Source organism: Labrus bergylta, chromosome 14 (genome assembly GCF_963930695.1).
Source record: "Labrus bergylta chromosome 14, fLabBer1.1, whole genome shotgun sequence".
In the NCBI taxonomy this organism is placed as follows: Eukaryota; Metazoa; Chordata; class Actinopteri; order Labriformes; family Labridae; genus Labrus; species Labrus bergylta.
This window is the reverse complement of record NC_089208.1, coordinates 18,374,601-18,398,397: the sequence shown is the minus strand read 5'-3', so window position 1 is coordinate 18,398,397 and position 23,797 is coordinate 18,374,601. Positions and strand designations below refer to the sequence as shown.

The window sequence follows — 23,797 nt, the reverse complement described above, 5'->3', positions numbered from 1 at the left end:
TTAATTAGCTCTACTTTAACATTTTTGGTTCAGTCATCCATCAAAATTTATCCTTTATTTCATTATACCTTAAATTCAAGACTATTCATTGTATTCAGGGACTGCAATTCAATCTGCAAAAGCATCTGGCATAAATCATTTTTATTCGATCAACTGAATGGGATCTTCCAATAACCTCTATGAGGCAGTTGATGTTGAAATGCAAGGTCTACATTTGAGGCGGGGGGGGGGGGGGGGAGAGAAAATCAGCCCACAGACTTAGTGTGTCAAATTAAATAAATAAATAAGCACATCCACACAAAATTAATTTAAGAAAATTTATTTTAACATAAAAATGATAATACTCCACAGTTTTATATACGAACACAGTTTTCAAAGTACAAAGGGAGCAGTCAGAGGGTCTCACAGGGTTTGCCTCCGCGGCCAGGTGATTGTACCTCACAGTCTGAACGTCCTTACTGGGCCAGAATCAGCAGCCAGTAAGGGAAACTCTAGGAAACCAGCATCATAGGAAGAAGACAATAGTAAAAACATCCAAAGTGTATTGTTTCCCTCTACTCTACACACACTCTGTTCAGAGTAGCTCACAGATTTCTTCCTCACAGTTGGGTATTAAGTGCATGTTCAATACATCCATTAAGGTGCGCATGACTTTGTTGATCTCAGCAATCAGCATGTTGGTGTGATGACATAAAGTGAAACAGCACAGCCTGGTGGAAAGAAGAACAAATGCAGAAGAGGAGAAGTGAAATGCAATGAGGGTTCATTTCATAGATTAAAAGTCTGTCTTTGTGTTTTCTGCTGGACATGAAAAAAATGTAAAAAAAATAATAATAAAAAGCTGGATTGCATTTGGAGAATAAGATTAACTGCATGATTGATTCTTGGAGTAACAGTACAGTCCCTAACATGGCTCTCCTGAACACCTTTCAAAACAACAAAGAAAATTCAAGTAAAACAGGATTGTTGTCGGAGTTTTATACTATTAAAAAGCTGGAGCATTAAGGAAGCATGGCCTGAGGGGCAAAGAGGGTCCAGTTTATAACTGATGTGATGAATTTCATAATTTACTGAAATAGCAATGCCTTTACTTGACTGACAAAAGTGAAGAGTGGACATTCATGTGAAGGGCACAAGCGTTGGCTTTCTCAAGCCTGTTTCTGGCCCCAAACACACAAAATGTGGTTTGTAACACTGGGCAGCTGATTGTGTTGTAAACATGAAAATTACATTAAAAAAAGGCAATCATTAAATAAAGCATAGGTAAACTATCTGTCGTCCAAACGCTCTTTAAAAAAGGGTATACGAGGAGACCAAAGTGAGCATCAAAACATTTTCATACAAGAGGTTAACGGCACTCGATCATACTCTGACTATACAACAATGTGCAGCTCATATTGTTAAAAACAGTTCAAAAGCACAATAAAGCTAATTGTTGAATCTCACCATCTTGTTTTTTTTTTTACACAGCAGTCGTTAAGCCAAAAAAGGCCCCTGAAGAGAAGTTCAGTAACACACAGCCCTTTGAGTGTTAAAATACAAACACAAGTTTCTGAGTCAGAAAAAATATAACACCCACATTCCTGTGTTGAAAAATAGACATTTTTTTGGCCACAAGGTCACAGTTCAGTGAGGGCGCCTCTTGGGTACAGCGTGCAGACAGTACAGTAGCTGCCTAGAGTCCCTGTGTCGGTGCTTCGGTGTACTATACACACTTATACACGCTTGTACATGCAGTGCCGTCTTAGTCATAAAATACAATTCCACAGTTGTGTATGATGCCTGGGTTTTTTTTTCCAAAACAGTGATGATTTTATGTAGTTTATTATTAAGGATAAGAATATCGAATCTCGGCTAATGAAGCTGAGCACACTTTCCTTATCACTCACAGTTTAAGTACTTTAGGATTGTCAGAGGAAGGGAGATGCAGGTGAGTTGGGAGGGAGGGGGGTTGTGTGTAGTTACAGGAAGGGCTGACTGAGGTTCAAAAACCCTCTATAAACACTTGGTCCTCTGAATGTCACATGTTTAAAGCTTGCATCTAATCTCTCCCCTGTTTTCTTGCTCTCAACGGACAAACGCTTGTCCCCCTTCTCCACCTATTTGGCTTCTATCCCAATCAGAAAACATCACTGTTGCATACGTTAGCAATGTCCTCCCGCCGCACCCAGATTTCATTATGGTCCTTGTTTGTGGCTCCATCTACAGCACACTGCTTCGAGGGGGCGAACTTTATCGTCTGGGGTTCACAGCGGGCAAGAGTCACACCGCAGGAGGTGAAGGAGTCTACTGAGCCTGTTTCATTACTGTTCTTAATTTGATTAACTTCACCCTCTTGCATCCTGCCGCGCATGACATCGCTGTCAGTCTCTACTCCTCCATTCAAATTGAGTCCTCGCATCTTGCCGTGCAGGTCCAGAGGTTCTAAAGACGCAGCTCTAACGGACTTACAGTACTCATCATCGTCGCTCAAAATGTCCGTCTCCTTAAGCTGCCCCACGTCGATACCCTCTCCCTGGTCCTCGTAGCAAGCGAGGTCGAACTGCTCCTCCACCCAACGGTCCGTGTCCTCCCCTTGAGGTTTGTTGGATTGAAGACGAGCATGCTGGGATGGCGTTGAGTGCGAGGAAGGCTCTGAATCGCTGTTGTTGTTTCCGTGGAAAACGAGGTCGGTATCTATGGTGAAGCGGTTTCTCACCAGCTTCCTGCGGGCCAGCGTTCGTGATGGAGCTGACGCTTAATAGAGAGAGAAGAATTTAATTCACAAACATAGGTATGAATAATGTACGCCCTGTTTACACCTGATATTATCATGCATCTCCAAATGTGTCCATTACTGTTATAAAGCCCAAATATTTTTATGTGACTTAGAAAAGAAGTTTAGACGTCAGACATCAGACAATATTTACATCAAATTAGACCTTAAAGCTTTCCTCAATCCAGAGAGTGGAGCTCCCCTTTACGGACTGGTTGCTGTATCCTGTAGGTCATAAGCTCTAACTAGAAAACTACAAAACAGAGTGTAATGCAAACTCTGGCTACAAATTATGTCATCAGCACTATTCATTGACGCCCATCACAGGAGTGTTTTGGCTTCACTTTTGTAAAATGGAGGAGGTAGAGATGTGTCGTCCATGGAGCCTGAGTAATTGGATCTCAATGCACCCCCAGTGACTCTTGGGTCTATTTAAACCTGTACTTAAGGCTGTCCATTTGTGATTGCATATAACCAGGTGTAAACAGGCCTAAGTCTGGAGAGTTATGGGCATTATATGTATCTGTGAACAAAAGCTATACCTGCTCTGTTCATGGCTGGCCTTGCCCCTTTAAGAGCAAACAGACGTTTGCCCCCAAACGGTACATACTGCTGATTTGGGGGCAGAGACTCTGTCTTCAGAAGCTGGCGCCGCTGCTTGTCTCGAAGGATAGAATGTACTGCTTTCAGGAAGTCCTTCTTACTGTCTGGAGAACTGTGAATTAAAGAAAAGGGATGATCGATTTTTTTTTTTTTTTTTTTTTTTTTTTAAGAGAGAAGGAGTTTGTGCACATTTATAGAGTTACAAAAATAAATAAATCGTACCTGCAGCACAGCTGGAAGGTTCTCTCTGGTCTTCCCTCAGATTCAGATCTTGTGTGAACTATCTCGCACACCACTGTGCCCTCAGAGTCTGAGAGAAGAGAGATGTGATCCACATTTAGAAAAGCTTTGAGCTTAATTTCCATCATCAGTTTCTTTCCCCTTAACCACAGGCCATTAGGCAGATAAACGATAACGCTTGAGCTGAACTGCCAGAGGCTCATTTAAGTTTCATTTAGGACACAGATTGGATGTGAGGTAAAAAAAACACATGCAGACCTACTAATGGTTATTCATCTGTTTTGTTTGAAAAGGCTATCATTTATTTTCTGCAGGAGTGAGACCCCCAGTGGACTCATGCAAATTATGTTTGCTATAACTTTAGAATTAAAATGAAGAATCTATTTGTTCCTAAGAAAACAAAGATAAGGCAACTGTATACTTTCAAATGGTGAGCAAATCTAGGTGAAAAATGTATCTTTTTTTTTAAATAACTCCAATATCTCACCTATTTAGATACATTTGGGTCACAACGTATGTTTAAGGCAAATTCAAAACATATTCTCTGATAAATTCACTATTTTTTTCATTTGGCACAATCCGTTACACGTGGAAAAACAAGATACCTTTCATACGTTTCCACTGAACAACCTTTCATTACAGACATCTGGCAGGCTGACAATACATTTTGTGATCCATGCTTCCCTAGCAAAACAAATTAATGTCTCCACATGGCGCCTCAAAAGAGCTTTGAAAAATGTTTCAGTCCTTGTCAAACATATTTTTCGACTAACTGCTGGATAATTCAAATGTTTTTTTCTGCACAAAGGTCATTTATTCCAATTAGAATACTTCACAAACAATTCAAAGAGTTGTCATCGATGTTAAATGGTCTCCTACTTTTATACTCTTTTTAAATTGTCAAATTAATGTAGTTGTTGTTTTTAAATACTCAACAAGGTTAGGACAGAAGAATTATAATTGGTGTGAAATTGAACAGGTGCCAAGTTAAACACGCCCACGCAGAAATGCTCGAAACCCAAAAGACCTCAAAGCGCTGATGACACCTGGAAGAATAGTGATGCAAAACTTAAAAATTACATTTTCTGCTTGACACTTAGAAAAGACCTACTTGCAAGGGTGCGGACTTGAAGAGAGTCTGTTGCAATCATGTGACGGAAACGGAAAGGATCTCTGTCATCACTCACAGACACACGGTGAGATGCGCCCTGAAAGACAGAGGGACTGGTTAGAAATCCAACATAACTGCCGCAATACATCAACTGGACAGCAGGGAGCACAAGAGCACAATGATAGAGGCGGATTTGACAGATACTGTGCTGTTAAATGGGGCCAGCAAAATGTGCATTTACAATCTCTTTAGTGCAAACAACTTTCCTAATTACGCTGTTTTACTGCACAGTTCCACAATGAAAGACATTCTTCCCCTGATTGCATTAATAAACACAACGTTACAGAAACAGTACTCACGATTTTTTTCCTGTGCTTGGAGCTGTCTTTGTACACAAATACAACCGCAGTTTTGAACACTAAATGAAGGCAAGAGCAGAGATGAAGAAGAAAAATGAAAGAAACCATTAGTAGGGTCTGCATTCCTTCATCACATACATAAAACACATCTCAGTCCCCAGCTGAGGCAGTGACTCCACGGATGCTTTTAGTTTCAGCTTTGAAGGAAAAAAAAACAAAACTGGCACACTATGTTGGCAGCACAAAAGATAAAAATGGACCAAAGTCACAACATTGCATGCACAAGGCGACCACTTCCAGCCACTATCTCCAAGCTAGGGAAAGCCCTTATAGCATGTTACTGTAATATTAATAAGCAAAGGTGTCCGAGTGGAGGAACATTTTAACAGAGCGACACTTCTTGGTGAAGAGAAGTTCAGAATTTCATGTATTTATGTGAGCTGCATTTAATGGGAAAAGTGAAAAATAACCCAAAGGTCCCTTGTGTGAAAAGCAGGACTAGGTTTTCCTTTTATCAAGTATGCTTCTGCACAACCTGAAATAGCACCCATTAGCACAGGGGCATAATGTGGGAAACGGTACAGTGCAAAATGCTTGCAATTGTTAAGTCATCTTACATACAATGCGATAATGCAGTGTTTCTTTTGATCTTAGAAAAGCTTAGGACACTTTTGTAGTATTCCATTAACACACCAGACAATGTTTCAGTGCTTAAAGCTTGGCGATGAATGCTTAACAGATCATCTGTCAGTCTAGAGTCCTGCACATGTAACAGGATTTTCAATGTTATGTCATTTTAGGACCAATCCAGAGCATAAGGATACAAAGAGAAATGTTGTCAAGTTTTTGTAGGTGTTCATATTGAGAGATTTTGATATGAAAATAAAGACTGTGGGGCTTCTTATCACATCATGACTCAAAGTAAACTGTATCAGCGGCAACGTAAACGCACACCAGCAGTTCAATAAATGATAAAGAGTCTATTTTATGGATCAGGAAACTCAACATGAACAGGATTTACTCCATGGCTGTTATAATTTACTGCACTGGATAGAGCTTGGAAAACCTGTAAATGTAAGTTGAAGCCATCTTAAAGAATGCAGTTAAGTAAAAGGTATTGTACTGTCTATTCCGCTGTAGACAGTGGAAGTAAAGGGAAATATTGAAATCTATGAAAGTCCTATTTAAAAAAAAAAACAATAGTTGGGCTGCATGAAATACATAATGTAATCCAAAATCCACATTAATCCTTACCAAAAGCAGCCAGATCAGGGTCCTTTTTGCTCTTTACCAAAGAGGCCGGAGGGTTAATCCACATCACAGTAGAATGCAGCAGAAGATCCCCCATGGAGAGGTCCGCCACCTGAGAGAAAGAGAAATAACACAACAGAGAGTGAAGTATGAATAACTGGAGATTTTACTGGATTAAGGGTTGATTAAGATAAATGAAATGTATTTCATCACGTTCACCTCTTTTTTATCTGCAGTCTGCTCATTGATGAGCTGGTCGAAAACAGCCCCGTACTCTTCGTGAAGCTTCTGCATTTCATTGATGTGACTCGCGACTTTGTTCATCGCCTTCATTGCAACTGCAAAGGGAAACATTCATGAGATGGATTGGTTCCTTAATTGTTAGTACACTGTGTTTATTATGTGCACTACTACTGTATATGTCTAAAGAACAGATTATATGACAAAAAAAAAAGATAAGAGAGAGATTGTTTTACCATCCAGGTGGTAGTGTTCCTCACTGTCTGGGTCAGTGAGAGAGTAGAGCTCCCTCAGCAGCAGCGGGTACTTCAGGACCCTCTGGATGGGTTTGATCAGGTAAGACTCCAGAGTGGACGAATGTTGCTGTCTGGGGTTTCTCACAGCCAGGAAAGCCTTGAAATCCGGGTCAGTCTTTGCTGTAGGTGCAGAAATTTTAGAGTTCAAATAGTTCAGTCATTCATTGAACATGCTTTCTGTACTACACCAGCCCATCAACCATTACAACCAGATGCTTTGTGCTTGATGCCAGCCAAGTGGAAGTGCAGTGATTATACCTTTAGCCAGGACCTTTGGGACTTTTGTGTGGCTGGCACAGAAGGCGCTGTAGATCTTGAAGCGATCGGCATAATACAGGAATGAACCACCCAAGGAGAAGAGCACTTTCTGTAGACACATATCAGCATGTCAAGTTAAAACAAAACAAATCTCTGCAGAAATAGTCTCAAATGTTTTGTATCCCTTTGGAGTAAAAAGGTGATGACAGCATTTTGTTGGGTTGGCCCATTTGAAGATGACGTGTCATCGACTTCACCCTCACCTTAAATTGCTCCACCCTTTCCAGACGCTCCAAATCCGGCACCAGTCTGATTCCATCTTCCAGCGTCCGCAGAAACTCCACTTGGAACTCAACCATCTCACAGAGGTTACCAAACAAAACGTCCAGCTGTAACACACCCATGGAACAATAATCTGACACTGCTACCAACTTAAGTGAGGTTGTATTACGTCGACTGTTGTTTATCATATTTATGTCGCAGACAATTTATATACAGTTGCGTAGATATCAGACAGAAAGTACCTCATCCTGTGTAAGGAAGCTTTCTTTCTGCAGAGGTGTCAGGTAGCACTCTATTAGGCACCTCAGGTCCTGAAAAAGAAAAGGAATATGAAAAACATAAACCATTGATCAGACGTTTATAAGGAATGAGCAAGGGCATGTGTGGGTGTTTGGCTGTTGGATGTTGAGTCATTACTGAGGTCTTTTTTTAATAACAGAAAGAAAGCAGCTTTCACAAGTATGAACATAACTCACATTACACAAAAATCAGGTCAACGCTCTGCGTCTCTTTTCAAATGTTCATTTAACTGCTAACAACAACAATTTAGCATTTGTTTTTTTACCAGAAGTGGCGCATATGAGATTGTTTGTCCCTTGTCATCACACAGATCTAGATATGGATAGCTGCCTTATAAGTTACTGATTTGTGCAGTTTCCAAAAACAATTCAAAAGCACTCAGAGAGGGCCTGTACTGACCTTGACATACGTCTTCTCTGTCTCCACCAGCTCATTGATGACTTTGCGGAGTTTGTCTGCGTGGGAGAGCTGTCTCTGGGTTTGGGTTGCTGCTGTGGGCGGTAAAGCTGACACAGGGCTCGGGGAGAGGGACGACGAGGACGACGATGAGGAGGACGACATAGGGCAGTCCAGGGAATTCATGTCATGGAGACTGCGGCAGAAAGCAGTGACATGCTCCGTGCTCTGTAGAGAAAGAGACAAAACATAGTAGTTGCATTTCTTAAAGTCTCAAATTGCTGCTATTAGCACGATTCTTATAACTATTTATTATCTTATGAGGTGAAAGTTGAAGGTGAAGTTTTATTAATTAAACAGGAAAGAAAACACCCCTAACAATACATACAGTGCATTCTTGAAAACCTGCCATAACATCACCCACCAACATCAATTGTATAAAAAAAAAATACCAAGCATGAGCAGACCTGCCAGCCCTAAAAAACTCCCTCCCTGTCCAAACACTCTAATTCTAATTGATGCTGCTGCTGCTACTCATTTAATGCATCTTTTTTAAATTCAGAAATAATGAAGAGGGTAAGAAACTGGGCTTTGCAAATGAGGTTCAAAAACATCTGGTAAAAGTTCAGATGAATCATCTTAAGTAAATAAGACAGTTTTTTTTTCTCTCCTAAGAATTAGAGTGAAACCCACACAGGTAAAAATGAAATGTTAGGATTAAGAGGTTGTCTCCACTTCTCATAGTTTCGTACAAGGCTCTGCAGGTGAGTGAAACAGTGCGTAGGCACTAGAGACAGAAACAAGTGAGAGAACAACAGATATGAATTTACACCCTTTCACCGTCTCTACTCAGCGAGAACTAGTGGATTAAACAGACAATTAGGAACAGAATCTTCTTGAAACATGGGGGATTGAATCAACTCAGCCCACACACTGAGCACTAATGCAAGGGATTGATATGCTCTGTGTCTTTAGATATCATTCCTGTCCAAGATAAACATCTCACGCCTACTTCCAGCTTTAACAAAACTCTATATAATCAGAACCTCAAACTGAACTGTAACCGGCTTAAAAAAAGTAAACCTTGAAAGAATAAAAAGCTATGACTTAAAAGGGCAGGTAAATCACCTTCATGCGGAGATAAAAAGAATAAGCACAATGAAAACCCTGCAAAGAGGCACATATTGACACAGTGAGTCGTTGCAATTGCACTCTTGTGAGTACAGCTGAACACATGATGCAAGCCAAAATGTGTATCTATCCGCACAGGAAGTGAAATAAGAAATACGATGGGATTAATGCTTGAAATTAAACAGGTGCTCATCAGAGTAGTCAGAAGTTATTAAAAACTTCATGATACACAGATGTCCCTCATCTGTGTGTGGCCTTTGAGAGTGTTGTATCAATTGGCATCTGTTATAATTGATTTGCAGACAGCTGGTCAGCCGGGGACATGGCTTGTCTTTGCTGATTCCATGGTTAGTCTCCTGTTAGGCAGTGACAATGACAAACACAATGTTCCATGGTGGTATCAAACCAGTTTGACAACTTTGCTGGATGCATGCACACACTATTTGATACCTGGGCTGAAAATGAAACATGAGTGAGGATGAAGTGCATTACGAACTAGACACCACCACAGCAGAAAAAACAGCCATAGCTGGGTGAACCCTAACCCAGATAGACAAAATGTAAATCATGAAGTTAAAAATGATATTAAGTACGTTTAGTTCTGTTGTCCTTGAACGGTCAAAATATCGACAAACATGCAGGATCAACGTGCAAACAGAGACATTAAACCATGCCTGCAGTCATGCCTGTATATTTGTAAACACAAACAACAGAGTGATGACTTTGACAGTCTTGCCGCTCATAAGAGAGGTTGTGCCCTTGGACAGCCACAGGGGTTAGAGACAGATGGAGCCGTGACAGAGACAGACGACAGCGGGAGTTGGAAAGAGAGACAGGGGGGAAGGTTTGAGGAAAGATGGCGGGATAATGATTTTATTACCACCGCTAATTAACACGAGAAAGAAAGAACAATACTGCAAAACTTTGGTATAACCGCGACTAATTGATGAAGTGTTATTGAAACATGAATCTGGATTCACATATAAGTGATTACATTTTGAGATAAAAGGATTGAGTAAAATAAGATCAGAAAAGGTTTAAATTGCATTTGTTGCATCCAAAAGTGGTGCTGAGTCACTCTTAACAATACTTACACTGGATAAGTAGCACCCTGCATGTTTAACAACACATTGAATAATGTTTTATTGATTTCATTAACAGATAAACAGGCTGATGTAAGGTCTGTATATAGAGGTTCACTTAGGCTCAATGTTTGATCGGACTATTCTTACATAAATTTAATGGGTTGCATCACTATAAATGCCTCTAACCTTGGCAATATCACTGACCTCTGGAGGATCATTTCCACCATACAATCGATCGCACAACTACACACACACACACACATACACACTCACGGCTCACCAGCTGTAACATATCATAGACGGATTCAGACGAGTGTTTGGAGTTCCTGTTCCTCCAGAAAGCGGACATACTGGCAGGTAAAACAAGGTTCAACAAGAAGTCAGTGGTCCATTTCTTCTCCAGCTTTTCCCCTTCATGTAGCTTCTACTCTTCCGTGCAAATGAGTGCAAGAAAAACGTGTTTTCCCCTTCTGACAAATATGAGGGGTGCACTTTGTAGGTAGAAAGATCCTCAAACTGGACAACAGTGTAAAAGAATAAAAAAACTGCTGTTCAACACTTCCTTTGGTCTGCAAGACACTGCTGCTGGTACATCTTTACAGTCCCAGCTAAACAAGTAGGTCATAACGCAGATTGAATAGAACAGATTGCAACAAAAAACAGCGCTCCCATGTAACTTTATCCTACAGCATCTATCCAATCTGTCGGTCCTTACAAATCCCATCGACTGCCTCTGCATGGCTCCCCCGTCATCTCTCTGTTTTTACTCTCTTCTTCCTCTGCTGCTCTCTTTCTATGTCCTTGTTGCCTGCCTCACTTTCCTCCAGGTGTTTTAGAGCAGCGGCAGCAGCAACATTAAATAACCAGATCAAACATCACATCTTCATGAGAGATGAAGAAAAGAGGGGAGGGAGGGAATAAGACGAGATGAAGTAGTGGGTGGTGAGAGTAATATTCTCCAACAGGAGAAGACAAACAAGCATCTGGCTTTCTCTCTCTCTCTCTCTCTCTCTCTCTCTCTCCCCCCTCCCCCCCCCCCCATCTTCTCCACAGACACTCAGAGACTTCTGTCAGCACACTTGAGATGATCAGCAGCCTCATTAAACAGAAGGTAAATATTATAACGCTCACTCTCAGGGTTTTAAAATGGATCTCAAACGCACAAGGCAGCAACTGATCATCAGCTTCACACAGATTGAGGGATCAAAACACAATTTTTTAATTTGAATTTAAACATATCTAAAAGAAAAATATATGCCCTGATGCAGAAAACATACATCTTCTCCTTGTGGTGAAAGCAGCATCAAGTTAACTGTACAAATGACATTCGATGCACACCTGACTGGAGGTTTCAGTTCCAACACCATAATTGACCCCATTAAAACCCTGAAATTCACCTTTCCAGTGACACACTTGTCAATCCAATGACAGTTGCATTTCCACACAATGCCGCAAACTTGTCATTCCTGACAAACAAGTATTACGCAACACTAAAGACTATGACCACCATGCCTTGATTCTGACTGATCAGCATAGTAGAGGTAAGACAAATATGAAGGGATGGTGAAATCATTTCCGTCCCACACATGCTATAAGTTTGGTTTTGATGATGCACAAAAAATCTATTCAACAGATACACATATTTTTGGATACACAGAGCGACTGATGCAAAACAAATCACTTAACTCATAAAAACAAAAAAGCTTTTAAAATGATTTGTATAAAAAGTATTCATGGCGGGCACTTATAGTAAATAAAAAGAGCCCCAAACAGGGTTACCTTTTCCTCTGGCCAGTCTGAAACAAGCATTTTTTGAAATCCCAGAGACCAACCTTTACCCCTTTACAACATGTATTACATCTCACACCCTACCAGCAGAACAGAGAGACACTAGTACAGTATGAGGGAGGAGCATCGAGGCAAGCACAAACCTGCTCTCACACCCGTCAGCTCAAGGCATGCACAGTGTTTGAGAGCCAGGATAAACACAGATTACACACATCCATATCACATTGGACGTACCGTAACACATCACACACATTCACACACGCACTGGGTGAAATGCATTCTGACATACAGATGCACATATGTAGCAGTTGGAGGGATATACACTTTGATTGTATGTGCTCATGTTTTGACCGTTTCTTTGACATTGTTTCTTCAGAGAGAGCAGGCATGTACTTGTTATGTTCAGTGATTACAGAGAGAAGGAATGAAAGGGAGGGAGAGTCTGAAAGTTCAGTTGCATCTGAAATCAGGGAAACATGCAAATCCATAAATCCCAATGAGGAATGACAGGATATCCACCATGACAGAGAGAGAGAGAGAGAGAGAGCGATAGAAAGACTTTAATCATTTAATCTGGAGTGAAAGGATGATTATGTTTTGACACAAGTCTTCACAATTCTACGCATGAATGTTCAGACTTTAAAGCTGTTGATTTTCTGTAAGTCTGAAACCTTCCTACAACGCAGTGAAGTTACGAGTCGAAAGTAAGTGTCAAGCTAAGCCGTTTATTTCCCTGAAAGACTCTCAAGGATTAATACAAGGGCAAAGAAATATTCAGTTTTGTACATTAAAATATGTTTTAAATGTTTAAAATATTATAACTGATTACATAAAAAAATAAAAGAGTACAAAAAAATTCTAAATACTGAAATATTGCAGTCAATACTGGTTGTGACTCATGACTTTTTATTTAACAAGCTGTGTGTTCACAGTCAATCTGTTGTCTTTCAGGCCTCAATAATCAACAAAGTTCTCCCCCTGGTGGACAAATGTGAAACAACAGCAAAAACCAGGACAAAGCTGAAAGGCTTGTGAAGTCAAAGAAAATAAAAAAAAATAAAAAAAACATTTTTATGGCTAAATATATATTAGGCACTGACGTATTAGGGCCTTAGTTATTACATAACATTGTCCCTCCACTATGCTTTTTGCAATTTCCTTGTTATACCATCCTATTAAAAGGAACAGAAAATAACAATTAACCAGTTTACAAAAAAACAAAAACATACGTGCACACATCCACTGATACCCACACCCACACTGACCCGACTTGTATAAATTTGGGAATAAAGGCTACATTACAAACTTCTATATGTTTAAGTATGGTTCCAAGAGCTGAACAACGTCTTTTACATATTTTCAATGATGGAGTTGTGACATTACACTAACTTTGCTGAAGCTTAAAGCCAATAGAACATTAAAAATGGCATCCAACGCTATGGCTATAGGCTCAAAATTGGATGAGTCATTTAAATCAGCGTTTTTTGTATATTCTGTAAAATCAATATGAGCCAAAGAAAGAGTTTTTGTTTTAAGTAGCTGGATTTACAATTACACTGTATGCAAAGAGCCATTTAAACAGAATTACACCATCAAGATTCAATCAACACAAACCTTGATGAGTCTCCTTTCCCTTTAAGCACTAAATTATGTATTTTTCATTTCATATGCCCCTAAGACAAACTGATAGAGGTTTGTCAATTATAACCGGCACTTGTCAGTGAGGCTGACTACACCTTGGAGAACACTAGCAGTCACTGTCATCTCTATTATCGCCGTTATCACAGGCAATCGTTGTTTTATTCTCTGGTTATCATAGTGAGGAGGTGGCTCTGTGCTTTGTCTAAAATAATGAACCTCCCTGTTTCCTGCGGCTAGGCAGACACTCATTTATCTCCACTAAATGATGTGAAACACTGTGGAGAATGAAGTAATTAGAATGTGAGGATAATTAAAATTGTCCCACATTGCCTCATTTTCCTTGGTCTTGCCAACATGTGACCGCAGGCGCAAATGAAATGAGGAAAGACGCAATGCATGGCACTTCAGAGCCCATCCAAAGAAGATTAAAAAAAATGTTCAAAACAAACAGAAAAATGGTCACTCAATATTTAGAAGAGGGGATAAATGGCCGGGTTTTAAAAGAACATTGTGATTCTGTAGCAACTTTGGATCGTCTTTGTGGACAGAGGGAGAGTCCAAGAGCTCCAGGCTGAGGTCAGGGTCCACAGCCTGCTGGAGAGCCGAGAGACGCCTCATGTTTATGGTAATAAACAACAGGAGGTTGGTGTGGAAGGGGAGCAGAAGAAGTAGGACAGGAAATTAAAAAGAAACTGGAAGGATGGGAGAATAGGTCAAGGAGACAGATGCAAAAAATGGACAGAGAAAGAACACTTGAGCTGTCGTGTATGAGACAGGACAGGGTCATATTGTTGCTTTCAGTCATGGGGACAAAAAAAAAAAAAAAGATAATTAATCAGTTATCCAAGGGAAAATAAGGGGAGATGAAAAATGAGGACAAGTACAGGAAAAGAAAGCAGACGCGCATGTGAAATAGGGAGAGAAATCCGACAGCCCATGTTAGACTGGAGCCGGAGGTGAAAGACTGGAAGGTGAGATGAAGATCACAGATTTACAGAGCTTTGTTTATACTGTTGCACTTCTTGGCTCTCTTTCTCTATTTATGCAGAACGTCCTCAGACAATACATGAAAAAGCAGATGGCTTTGCATCAAACACAAGAACAACACACACAAGGGACAAGCCTTTGTTATGATGTCTTCAAAGACTACACAGCTTCATAGAAATAAGATGCTACAGCGAGTCTCATTTACTGTATGATTAACTCTGTTACATCATGAGTGCGGGCTTTTTGTGCCTTCTAGTTCATCTGAATAGATTTGAGAGGACGTCTTCTGCAAACACTGAGCTTTATTTAGCTCACTTGTTCACGAGTTATGAAGGCATTGTGCAGAGACTCATACAGTTCTGTTAAGTTTAATACATTTGGAATTGCTTCAGGTTTTTCTCACATCAAGTGCACCAAATGAGACTTAAGCAGGCCTCTATCTCCTATCCATCCATCCTTAAAACGCTATCAGTCGCTCCGTCTCTCATCTCCTCACACTTTGCTTCCACCTAACAATGGCAAATTGGAGTAACAGAAACGCCACTGTCCAAACGGGCTACTGGAGTCTAGACTGGAGCCGGTTCTGACCTCACCCATTAGTTCTCCCTCCAGACTGAAGCTCACTGACACATATCCAAGAGAGAACACAGCGCTGTCCCTTCTCTTTCGGCATCTTTTGTCCATGTCTCTGCCATCGACAGAGAGGTAGAAAAAAAAAGCTTTTCTGGTTGTTACAGGTTATCACACATCGCCATGGTAATGGAAGTGACAGCCGTATCCAAGAGAGGCTGGCCGGCATACAGCGTGTCTCTGCACCGACCCTGATCAGATCAGACGTAATCTTAATTACAAAGTGATGCTGTTAGCTCACTCTTTTGCTCATCTATCGGTCGTCATTACACACACACACACACACACACACACACACACATACACACATACACACACACTTATGCCAGCAATGTAGAAATGCTAAGTGTAATACTACACTTACGTAATAATGTGATTCAGGCTACTGTGTGTGACAGTATGTCGAGAGTTTTAACAGAAATTGCAAACATTCAGCATGAATTCTTTATCAAGCTGGACTTGTTTTCACGAAAAAGGAATGTCAAAGCAGTCACATGAGTGTGAAATATGGTGTAATGGCTGTGCATGCGTGTTGAGCCATTAACACCGTTTCACGTCTCAGAATATTTTTCTGCCTCAGAACAGCCTTTGTGTAAAGGTCACAAGCATCACAAGAGAAAAAGCCTTTGAACACGTCCCAGCTTTTCTCACTATCACTTTCTACAAAAAAAAAGAAAGCTGACATGAGTGAGGAAATGTCAAGCTTTTGACCTTCCAGATTCATTTTAAATGATCACAAACACACACGGACTTTCAGTCATTTGCTTAAAAAAACAAATCAGCAGACAGGATGGATAAGATACTCCATCCTGTGAAAAAATAAACTGCTAATCCCCTGCTCTAGTGCAGGTATGTGTCTGATTATGTTTGGCTTTGTGTGTATACATATTAAAGTTGTGTCTTTGATTGCCATGTCCTTACCTTCTGTCCCATCCCGGTAAAGGTTTTGTCTTCCAGATGACCTCCAGGGCTCTGCTGGGTCAGCCGATGTCCTTCATCCAAACTCTCATCTTGGCTGTTCACTGTTAAGCCCGACACCTCATCCAGGATGTCCTCTACAGAGAGAAACGGAGGACTGAGCTTATTGAGCAACTGCACATACATCACATACTAAAGAAAACACTTTATCTTCAACCTCTATGTCTGGATATCCTGCTTGATTAATGCATTGTACACTTGAAAAAGCATCCTCTCAGTTGGCATTCCTACTGCTTTTCATTTGATGATAAATATAAACAACAACCTCCTTGATGCAATAAAACCTTGATGTTTCCTATTTGAAATGACTATTAAGAAATATTGTTCAATTTTCCAACTGCTTCAGTATGAAATGTCTCATTTAGTGTCTCCTCTGTGTTGAAGGCCACTTGGTTTAACACCCGTCTCCACTTTAGTATGATATAATTGTTAACCTCCATCTGTCTGCTGAATAGCCTTTACCTTCTGGATGACCCTTTGAGTACAGCATATCCTACACAATGACAGCTCCACACCGCTCAAGGATTCACATTAATATTCATATTGCTCTGAGTCCCTGTATAAACAATGCCAGCTTGTCAGCCTGCGCAGTGCACAGCCCCAATTTATAAGGAATACAAATGGTGCCCTTGCGTGGATAAAAAGAGCAGGTCAGAGGAGAGCTGACGGCTGCCTGCAGGTTGCTTAGCAGACAGCATCCACGCATAATTAGAAAATCGTCATATTCAACCTCTGCTTAAAAAGATCACCGTCTGCGTTCTCACATAAAAGGTTTCATAGAGTATGTATGATGGTATATAAAAAAACACATGAATAGGAAATTTGCAACTTGCCATTAAGCTGTAGATTTAGATTTATTCTGTATGAATAAATCTGATCTGTATTGAACGAAAAACCCTCCTCATCCTATTGAGCTAGATGGGTCACCAGAGGACATTGTTTGCATCATTCAATAAACCACAATATCATAAACTGATCCCATGTGTGCGTGTTTTTTTTTTTTTATATGTAAAAAGGATGTTTTTACCTTGGCTCTGGGAGAAGATGTCTGTGGCCAGGTCCTGCTCGCCATCGGAGCGCCGGGGCGGAAGGGTGCACGACAACCGAGAGTCCAGCTGGGGCAGGGTGCTGACACTCAAGGTCAACGCTTGGTTTATGAACGCAGCCCTCATGTCTTCCATTTGGAGGGCAGATGCAGGTTTACCATTCAGCAAAAGGATCTCATCCCCTGCTTTCAGACCTGGTGAGAAATCAAGCGGGGAAAACTAAGCATCAACATGTAAAATACAACATGAAAAACTGCAACCTCAACTGTTTATAAGCAACACACAGTAAATAAAAAAAAGGTCATCTGTCATTCCAAAATACACATGACCATCCAACACAGCAGCCTCCCCGTGAGCCATCATCTCAACTTGATGTTAACAAATGATCGACACAAACGAAACTTTAGAGCCGTACTGCTCGTCTCTGAGGCTGAGTGGACATGTTGGGACTCTAATGTGGTCCTTAACATCAAAAATACATCATCTATGCTTGTTTGCTTGAGGCAAAAACTGATCTAACATGACTGGATCAGTTGAAGAGGGATGGTGCAATGGCTGTCTATTCCTGTCCTGTCATTATATATAGGTTCATGTGTTAATATGGATGAGAGGAAAAACCATGGGCTTCACTAGAACACAGCTTCAGTTTGAGCTTCTCTCTCTAGCCCCTCCCCTCAACCACCTGTGCCCAGCTCTGCTAATTGAGAATTAGCACTCAATCAGTCCGCCAATTACCAATGAACTTCACCCAATAAACCTGATTGGTTGTGACAGCTGTTTAGGCGGTCTGACAGCACTGTCACCTGCCCCTCGCTGCAGAATGAACCGAGACAAAGCGTTTTGGTCCTGTTAGCACAGTCACACATGTTTGCTTGTTATCGTTTTCTCTGACCTCAGTCTCATTTTATATCATGCTGTTGAATAGAATGTATGTAGGATAGGGCTTTTACTACGCAACAGACAAACGCAGACGAACGTACAGTTACATATATAGACACACATCGCACACATTTTTGCCCGAAGTTATGACCTACTTGTCTGGGATGTGAAATGTCAGCTGTAGAAGATTCTTTATTGGACTGAGAGCGATAACCCCTCAGGCCCTATAGTGCGGTGTGTGTATGACTGTGTGTGCTCTGCTATGTGTGTCTGTGTGCACTTCTGTAGGGGGGAGGGGGAGCAGGAATTACAGTGTGAGAGAGAGAGAGAGAGATGGAGGAAAAGACCCTTTGGGGCTCCTTGTCCAGTGCTGGCCTGGTTTCTGCGTGCACCCTGCGGAAATGAAAGCGTGATCTCTTTCAGTCCCCATTCATCCTCCTCACGCTCAGAGAAACACACACACACACACACACCACACACGCGCGCTCATCCCTGCGTACACATTGACCAACAAATGTCCTGCCTGACACACTTAATTCAATGATTCAGCAAAATATAGTTTCACAAAGATGTATTGTGTTGTCTGGAAGCTGTTTCTTCCCCTTCACAGTGAAGGAACAGTGCAGCTGTACCTTCTGACTGCTAAGTTAGCATCTTTTAGATTGCTAGTATGCTGGAGGACACAATCTCACAGTTGAGTAACCTTGGTCTGACCCTGGGGCACAACAGTGGGGCATGTTATTTTCTATACATTAGCGTTTATCTACAGAGAAGCCGTGTGTTTCATAAACCCATTATATGTGTCTTGCTCTGTTTATAGACAAAGATATGAAAGGGGGTTGATCTTTATGCACTGATTTTCATAAAGGAATCAGATGAAGACAAAGGAATTATGTTTTTCTCCTTCGCTCTCAGGAAGGAGGGCAAAGCAGAGATTTCATAGCTTATATGCAATCTTTTTATTCTAAGGGTCTTCACATCATGCCCATTCCCAGACTGAATTTTGTTTTCATCAGACTATCAAATGAAGTGAAAAGGGCAGCGATGGAGTCATTTAAGATGTTTTTTTATTTCAAGGACCCGATTGTTTTGTTTTTTTTCTTTATGAATTTTTTCTCAATTTTTCTATTTTGCAGATCCTGATTCATATCATTAAGTGATGTTGGAGGCCTTTCTGGGCTGTGATTCTCTCAGTGGACTCACTGTCTCAAATGTTGATCCAAAGCATTAAAAGAGACTGCACCAGCTCTCTACCTGTTCCTTTGGCATCTTCCAGTTAGCAATTTTTCAAAAGGTGTGCATTTTGTTTTTCATCTCTTCCCCTCATTTCTTCTCTGTCCTAGCACCACCAGGCTTTTCTCTCAAACAAAATATTTAGCAATGTTTTCTTAGCAGACAATGCAATGCGGTCACACAACGCTGCACCGATAAGAAGTCATCTGAGTTTCAGGTGCTTCTTAGAACAGGTGCGCAATGTCAACTTGAGAAATATGTACCCAGCTGTCACACATCTTCACATAACCTCTGGTGATACTGACCCAGATTCAAGAATGAAAATTTAAGTTCTGTTGTTTTTTATGACTGAATGTCAACTTCAGGGTGCTTAATTTATCTACAATTGTGTTTCATTGGTAATAAAAAATATCTACCTTTAGCTGAGGCCAGTCCATCTTCTTTCACTTCAGTTATATGGAGCTGCTGCAACCCGTCCTCATCTATTACTGCCACAGAAAAACCTAAAGACATACATTATAAGACATAGAAAAGATTAATCCATCAATTCTTATAGTGCTCTTTGCAATATCTCAATTTGACATAGTGCACTGCTGCATAACTACCCGCAATTAGATCCACTTAAGACAAAATGGGCTCCCACTGGGGGACCCCCCTTTAGTCGTTAACCAAGCATGACTCAATAAGATCTATTACAATATCAATTTGTTAGAGATTTTATGAGTGTGCCTGGAACTGAGTGTATCTAGATGAAAAAAAGGGATATTGTCAGAGACTAGCATACCGTATCCGATGGTGCAGGACTCAGCTTTGTCAAAGCAGATCACCTTTGTAGCTTTGTGGCAAATCTCAATTTCTTTGTAGAGCTGCAAACACAAGAAGAGTCTTTTTAATTGGCAAAAAAATTAAAAGAGAGTAGTGTTATTGGATGGAAGTCAAGGTCATGTTATCACTCTTAATAAAGAATATATAGATTCATGTATTATTCAGTCTTCTTAACAGAGCAATCACATGTGAAGGCTGTGGGGTCAAAATCCAAGTCAAGACTGAGAAGAGAGTGGGTGCTCAGAAGAGGTTTTGACCTCGCAGTGGGGCGAGAGCACACAAACAGCTGTGTGTATGAAGCAACAGACAGGAACAGAAGTCTGCTGTGTGGAATGGGCTTCACCGTGGAGAAATAATAATGTCATATCATAGACGAAGGATGAAAGAGGGTGAAATGAGTCACTGATCAAAGCAGGCAGATAAAAGGCCTCTTGAGGAAAAAGAGTGCGTTATACAATGACTTTGCTTTGAGGCAAAGTTCAGTGTATCACCTACAAAGAGCCGTCACAAAGAGAATACGTTTTGGGGTTTACAGTGGCTGGGTAATTTGAGGGAGAGGTCTTTTTCAATGAGAATGATTGTTTTATGAATAATAAGAGTACAAACACAAATGGGTGCAGTTCTTGGGGCACATCACACACTCTGAATGCTATTTTGCATAATTTATAGCATATGTGATGAAGCTCCTTTTGCATCCTGGGAATTTTTTATGCATTGCATATCAAATCTGCTAGCGAGTCATAAAACATGCACAAGCCGGCATCCAGATCTGCCTGAAATGAAACCAAAATGAATTCATAATAAGGTGATGCCCCCATAATTCAAATGCCACACTGAATTTCAGCAGAGACTGCAGTTTAACCTAAAAAAAACAATCAATAAAGAAATCAAACAAGAGTAACTACCTGCGAGACTGAGTAACTACCAAGAGAAACAAGAGTGTCAAGCCCGAGAGTCAATCAATCAATCAATCAATCAATCAATCAATCAATCAATCAATCAATCATTATTTGTATAGCACCAATACATAATAATAAAGGTTTCTAAAGAGACTATACATAAGACCTTACGCATTGCTTCATTAGAAAGACCCAACGTTAGTCCATCATGAGCACAGCACTTACTTTAACATTTAGAGGAAACAGAGGCATGTCTATAGATAATATCGCCATTATTCGAGGACTGACATAAAGACTGCTTCAACAGTACATTTCCTACAATTAAGAGGGAAGTTAGCTCTGTTTTTAAAATCCGGTATCCTGACTGTAAAATCTGGACATTTACTTGTAATGATTGTTAAATGTATTATAAGTTCTTATGATGGTGCTTCAGTGTGTATTTCCTCACCAGATCAGAGATTTCCTCTTCAAATTTGGGAACATAAAAGAGCGTCTGGTTGTCCATCCACACCTTCAGACGCAGGTAGTGGCTAGATGGATCTATCTTGTGGGTCTGGAGGAAACAAAACAGAGAAAAAGTCATGCTTAATGGAAGGAAAACCATAAAATTGACAGCTACAACCAGTGTATCTATACTTCTTCAAAACAACAGGCCGACATAATCTAATTACTTGTGGGTTATATTCCCTGCAATTTTGAAGCCAAGCTTTTCTTCTAATGAAACAAAGGGGCACTCTTTTAAATTCACCTGTCAAAACACCATTACTTCTACCATTACTGTACAAAACAGCTCATAAAAATACCCTGACAAAAGGACACAGACCTATAACCAGCATGCATCCAATCATAAATGTAATCCATGTATATCTACATGCATGTTATGCACAGGGGACCATGAATTAGACGCTCCAGTTCCTTGTGACATGTTTATGGCATGCATTCAGAAAATACGCCCACACACATGATGATCAGCTTTACATGTATGTGTCAACCAACTCATAAGTAGAACGTATACATATCATTAGTTACCATTATTCTAGTGTTTCTCTGACTGAGACCAATTAGGGAGAAAAGGAGATGAACTGGAAATGAATCTGACAAGACAGTGTGAGTCAGAATTATGCAGCGTATATTCTTACGTCTGAAAGAAATGTGACAGCCAGTAGAAGAGAGCACAGGCGACATGTTCACTTTGCTGCCTTCCAAGAAGAATCATACAGTCTCAACACCCAAGGTATTTTTTAGATTCCAATTGATGCTCAAGAAGAAAACTGAAAATCTGCCTCTAACTATTTATGTTTTCCTGCTACCCTGATCTGGATTTGAATGGTTGACGGCGGCATGTTTGCCTGCCGTTGGCTGTCAATAGCCTGTAAAAAGGTGTGATTTATTATCCTTATGTAACCACTCAAAACTCTCCTGACAGAGCAGCTTGACGTTTTATGAGACTCATTCCTCACATTGCATGTGTTTGACAAAGCTGTTGAAGTATAATATTGGCATTTTTAACAGGCTGTTACCAGTTTTGCTGTAGTGTTTGTGTCTACATACTGTAGATTCTGTCTATATGGCAAGGAAACGTGCACAACAACATTTTTCTGTTACAGCTGCAAAGCTCTCGTACACGTTTAGCTACATCTTGGCTAATTATTCCAAAAGGTGAGATACTCCTTAAGAGATCCACTACCAATGTCTACAAAAAGACGGCAGCCTTTCATTGCATTTCACTTAATTCCTACCTCATTTTTTTCGTAGTTTTCCTTCACTGTTTTTCAATTTACTTATTTTTTAAGTTTGTTGTTTTGGGTTACTTTTTGCAAGTTTGCTTTCTATTTTGTCTCTTGAGTGTGGGATGTGTGGGGGCTTAGAAGATGATGTTTCTTTTATTTCTTTGTTCTGTTGAACCAAAAACAAAAAATATATACAGAAAAGAAACATAACAATGAGTTACCTGTCAATCCAAATTGTTAAACAGACACACAATTTTAGGTCTGTAGATATATGTCTGTGTAGATCCCCTTGCACATAAAGTGCTGTACAGCAGATTTGTAGCTAACAAGCTAATAGTCCCTGGCTATGTAATGTGTGTTCTTGCTGTTGCTAATGGCTCACCTTGCAGACAGCGCTCAGGACATCCAGCGCTGTCTCACCAGGCTGTACGATGGCCAGGACAGGCTGATTGTTGGGCAGACACACCCAGGAGGGAGTCAGGTAATCAGGAACCCAGATGTCACTGTCTGTGTTTTGCTGAGGAAGACTTTTCACAGAGTCCTCTTTCTCTTTCTGAAAACACATCACCACATAGGCTCAAACAGGGGTTCATACATCTTTGAGTAGCCCGCGTGTTCAGTGAAAACAGAAGGCACATTACAATAAATTCAGTGTGATCTTAAAAACCTTTTAGCCTCATATTCTGTTATCCAAAATGAGAATATCTGAAATCATGTAATAATCTGCATAATTCAGGATTATTTCCCATCTTGTCCTCAAAAGAAACCAGATTTGCTTGGACTGATTGGACTAATATGATGGAAGCCGGCCCTGAAAGCAGCAGGAGATCTGATTACAGAATCTAATTCATTTA

General features: G+C 40.5%; 1 protein-coding gene across 3 annotated transcripts in view; it reads right to left on the bottom strand.

Moving 5' to 3' along the window:
• Window positions 1–303: 303 nt before the first annotated feature.
• tiam1a (TIAM Rac1 associated GEF 1a) overlaps window positions 304–23,797 on the bottom strand; it is a 54,718-nt gene continuing 31,224 nt past the window's right edge. For all 3 annotated transcript variants that reach the window (XM_020639840.3, XM_020639839.3, XM_065962834.1), the window contains 18 exons: window positions 23,326–23,496; window positions 21,662–21,766; window positions 20,274–20,355; window positions 19,906–19,992; window positions 17,359–17,571; window positions 16,275–16,408; window positions 8,095–8,319; window positions 7,638–7,706; window positions 7,377–7,502; window positions 7,114–7,222; window positions 6,796–6,975; window positions 6,539–6,657; window positions 6,323–6,431; window positions 5,069–5,127; window positions 4,710–4,806; window positions 3,581–3,668; window positions 3,298–3,470; window positions 304–2,736 (listed from right to left, as the gene is read on the bottom strand). In XM_020639840.3, the coding sequence (XP_020495496.1) occupies window positions 2,120–2,736; window positions 3,298–3,470; window positions 3,581–3,668; window positions 4,710–4,806; window positions 5,069–5,127; window positions 6,323–6,431; window positions 6,539–6,657; window positions 6,796–6,975; window positions 7,114–7,222; window positions 7,377–7,502; window positions 7,638–7,706; window positions 8,095–8,319; window positions 16,275–16,408; window positions 17,359–17,571; window positions 19,906–19,992; window positions 20,274–20,355; window positions 21,662–21,766; window positions 23,326–23,496 (2,763 nt within the window). In that variant the 3' untranslated portion in view covers window positions 304–2,119. The remainder of the gene's footprint in view (window positions 2,737–3,297; window positions 3,471–3,580; window positions 3,669–4,709; window positions 4,807–5,068; window positions 5,128–6,322; window positions 6,432–6,538; window positions 6,658–6,795; window positions 6,976–7,113; window positions 7,223–7,376; window positions 7,503–7,637; window positions 7,707–8,094; window positions 8,320–16,274; window positions 16,409–17,358; window positions 17,572–19,905; window positions 19,993–20,273; window positions 20,356–21,661; window positions 21,767–23,325; window positions 23,497–23,797) is intronic.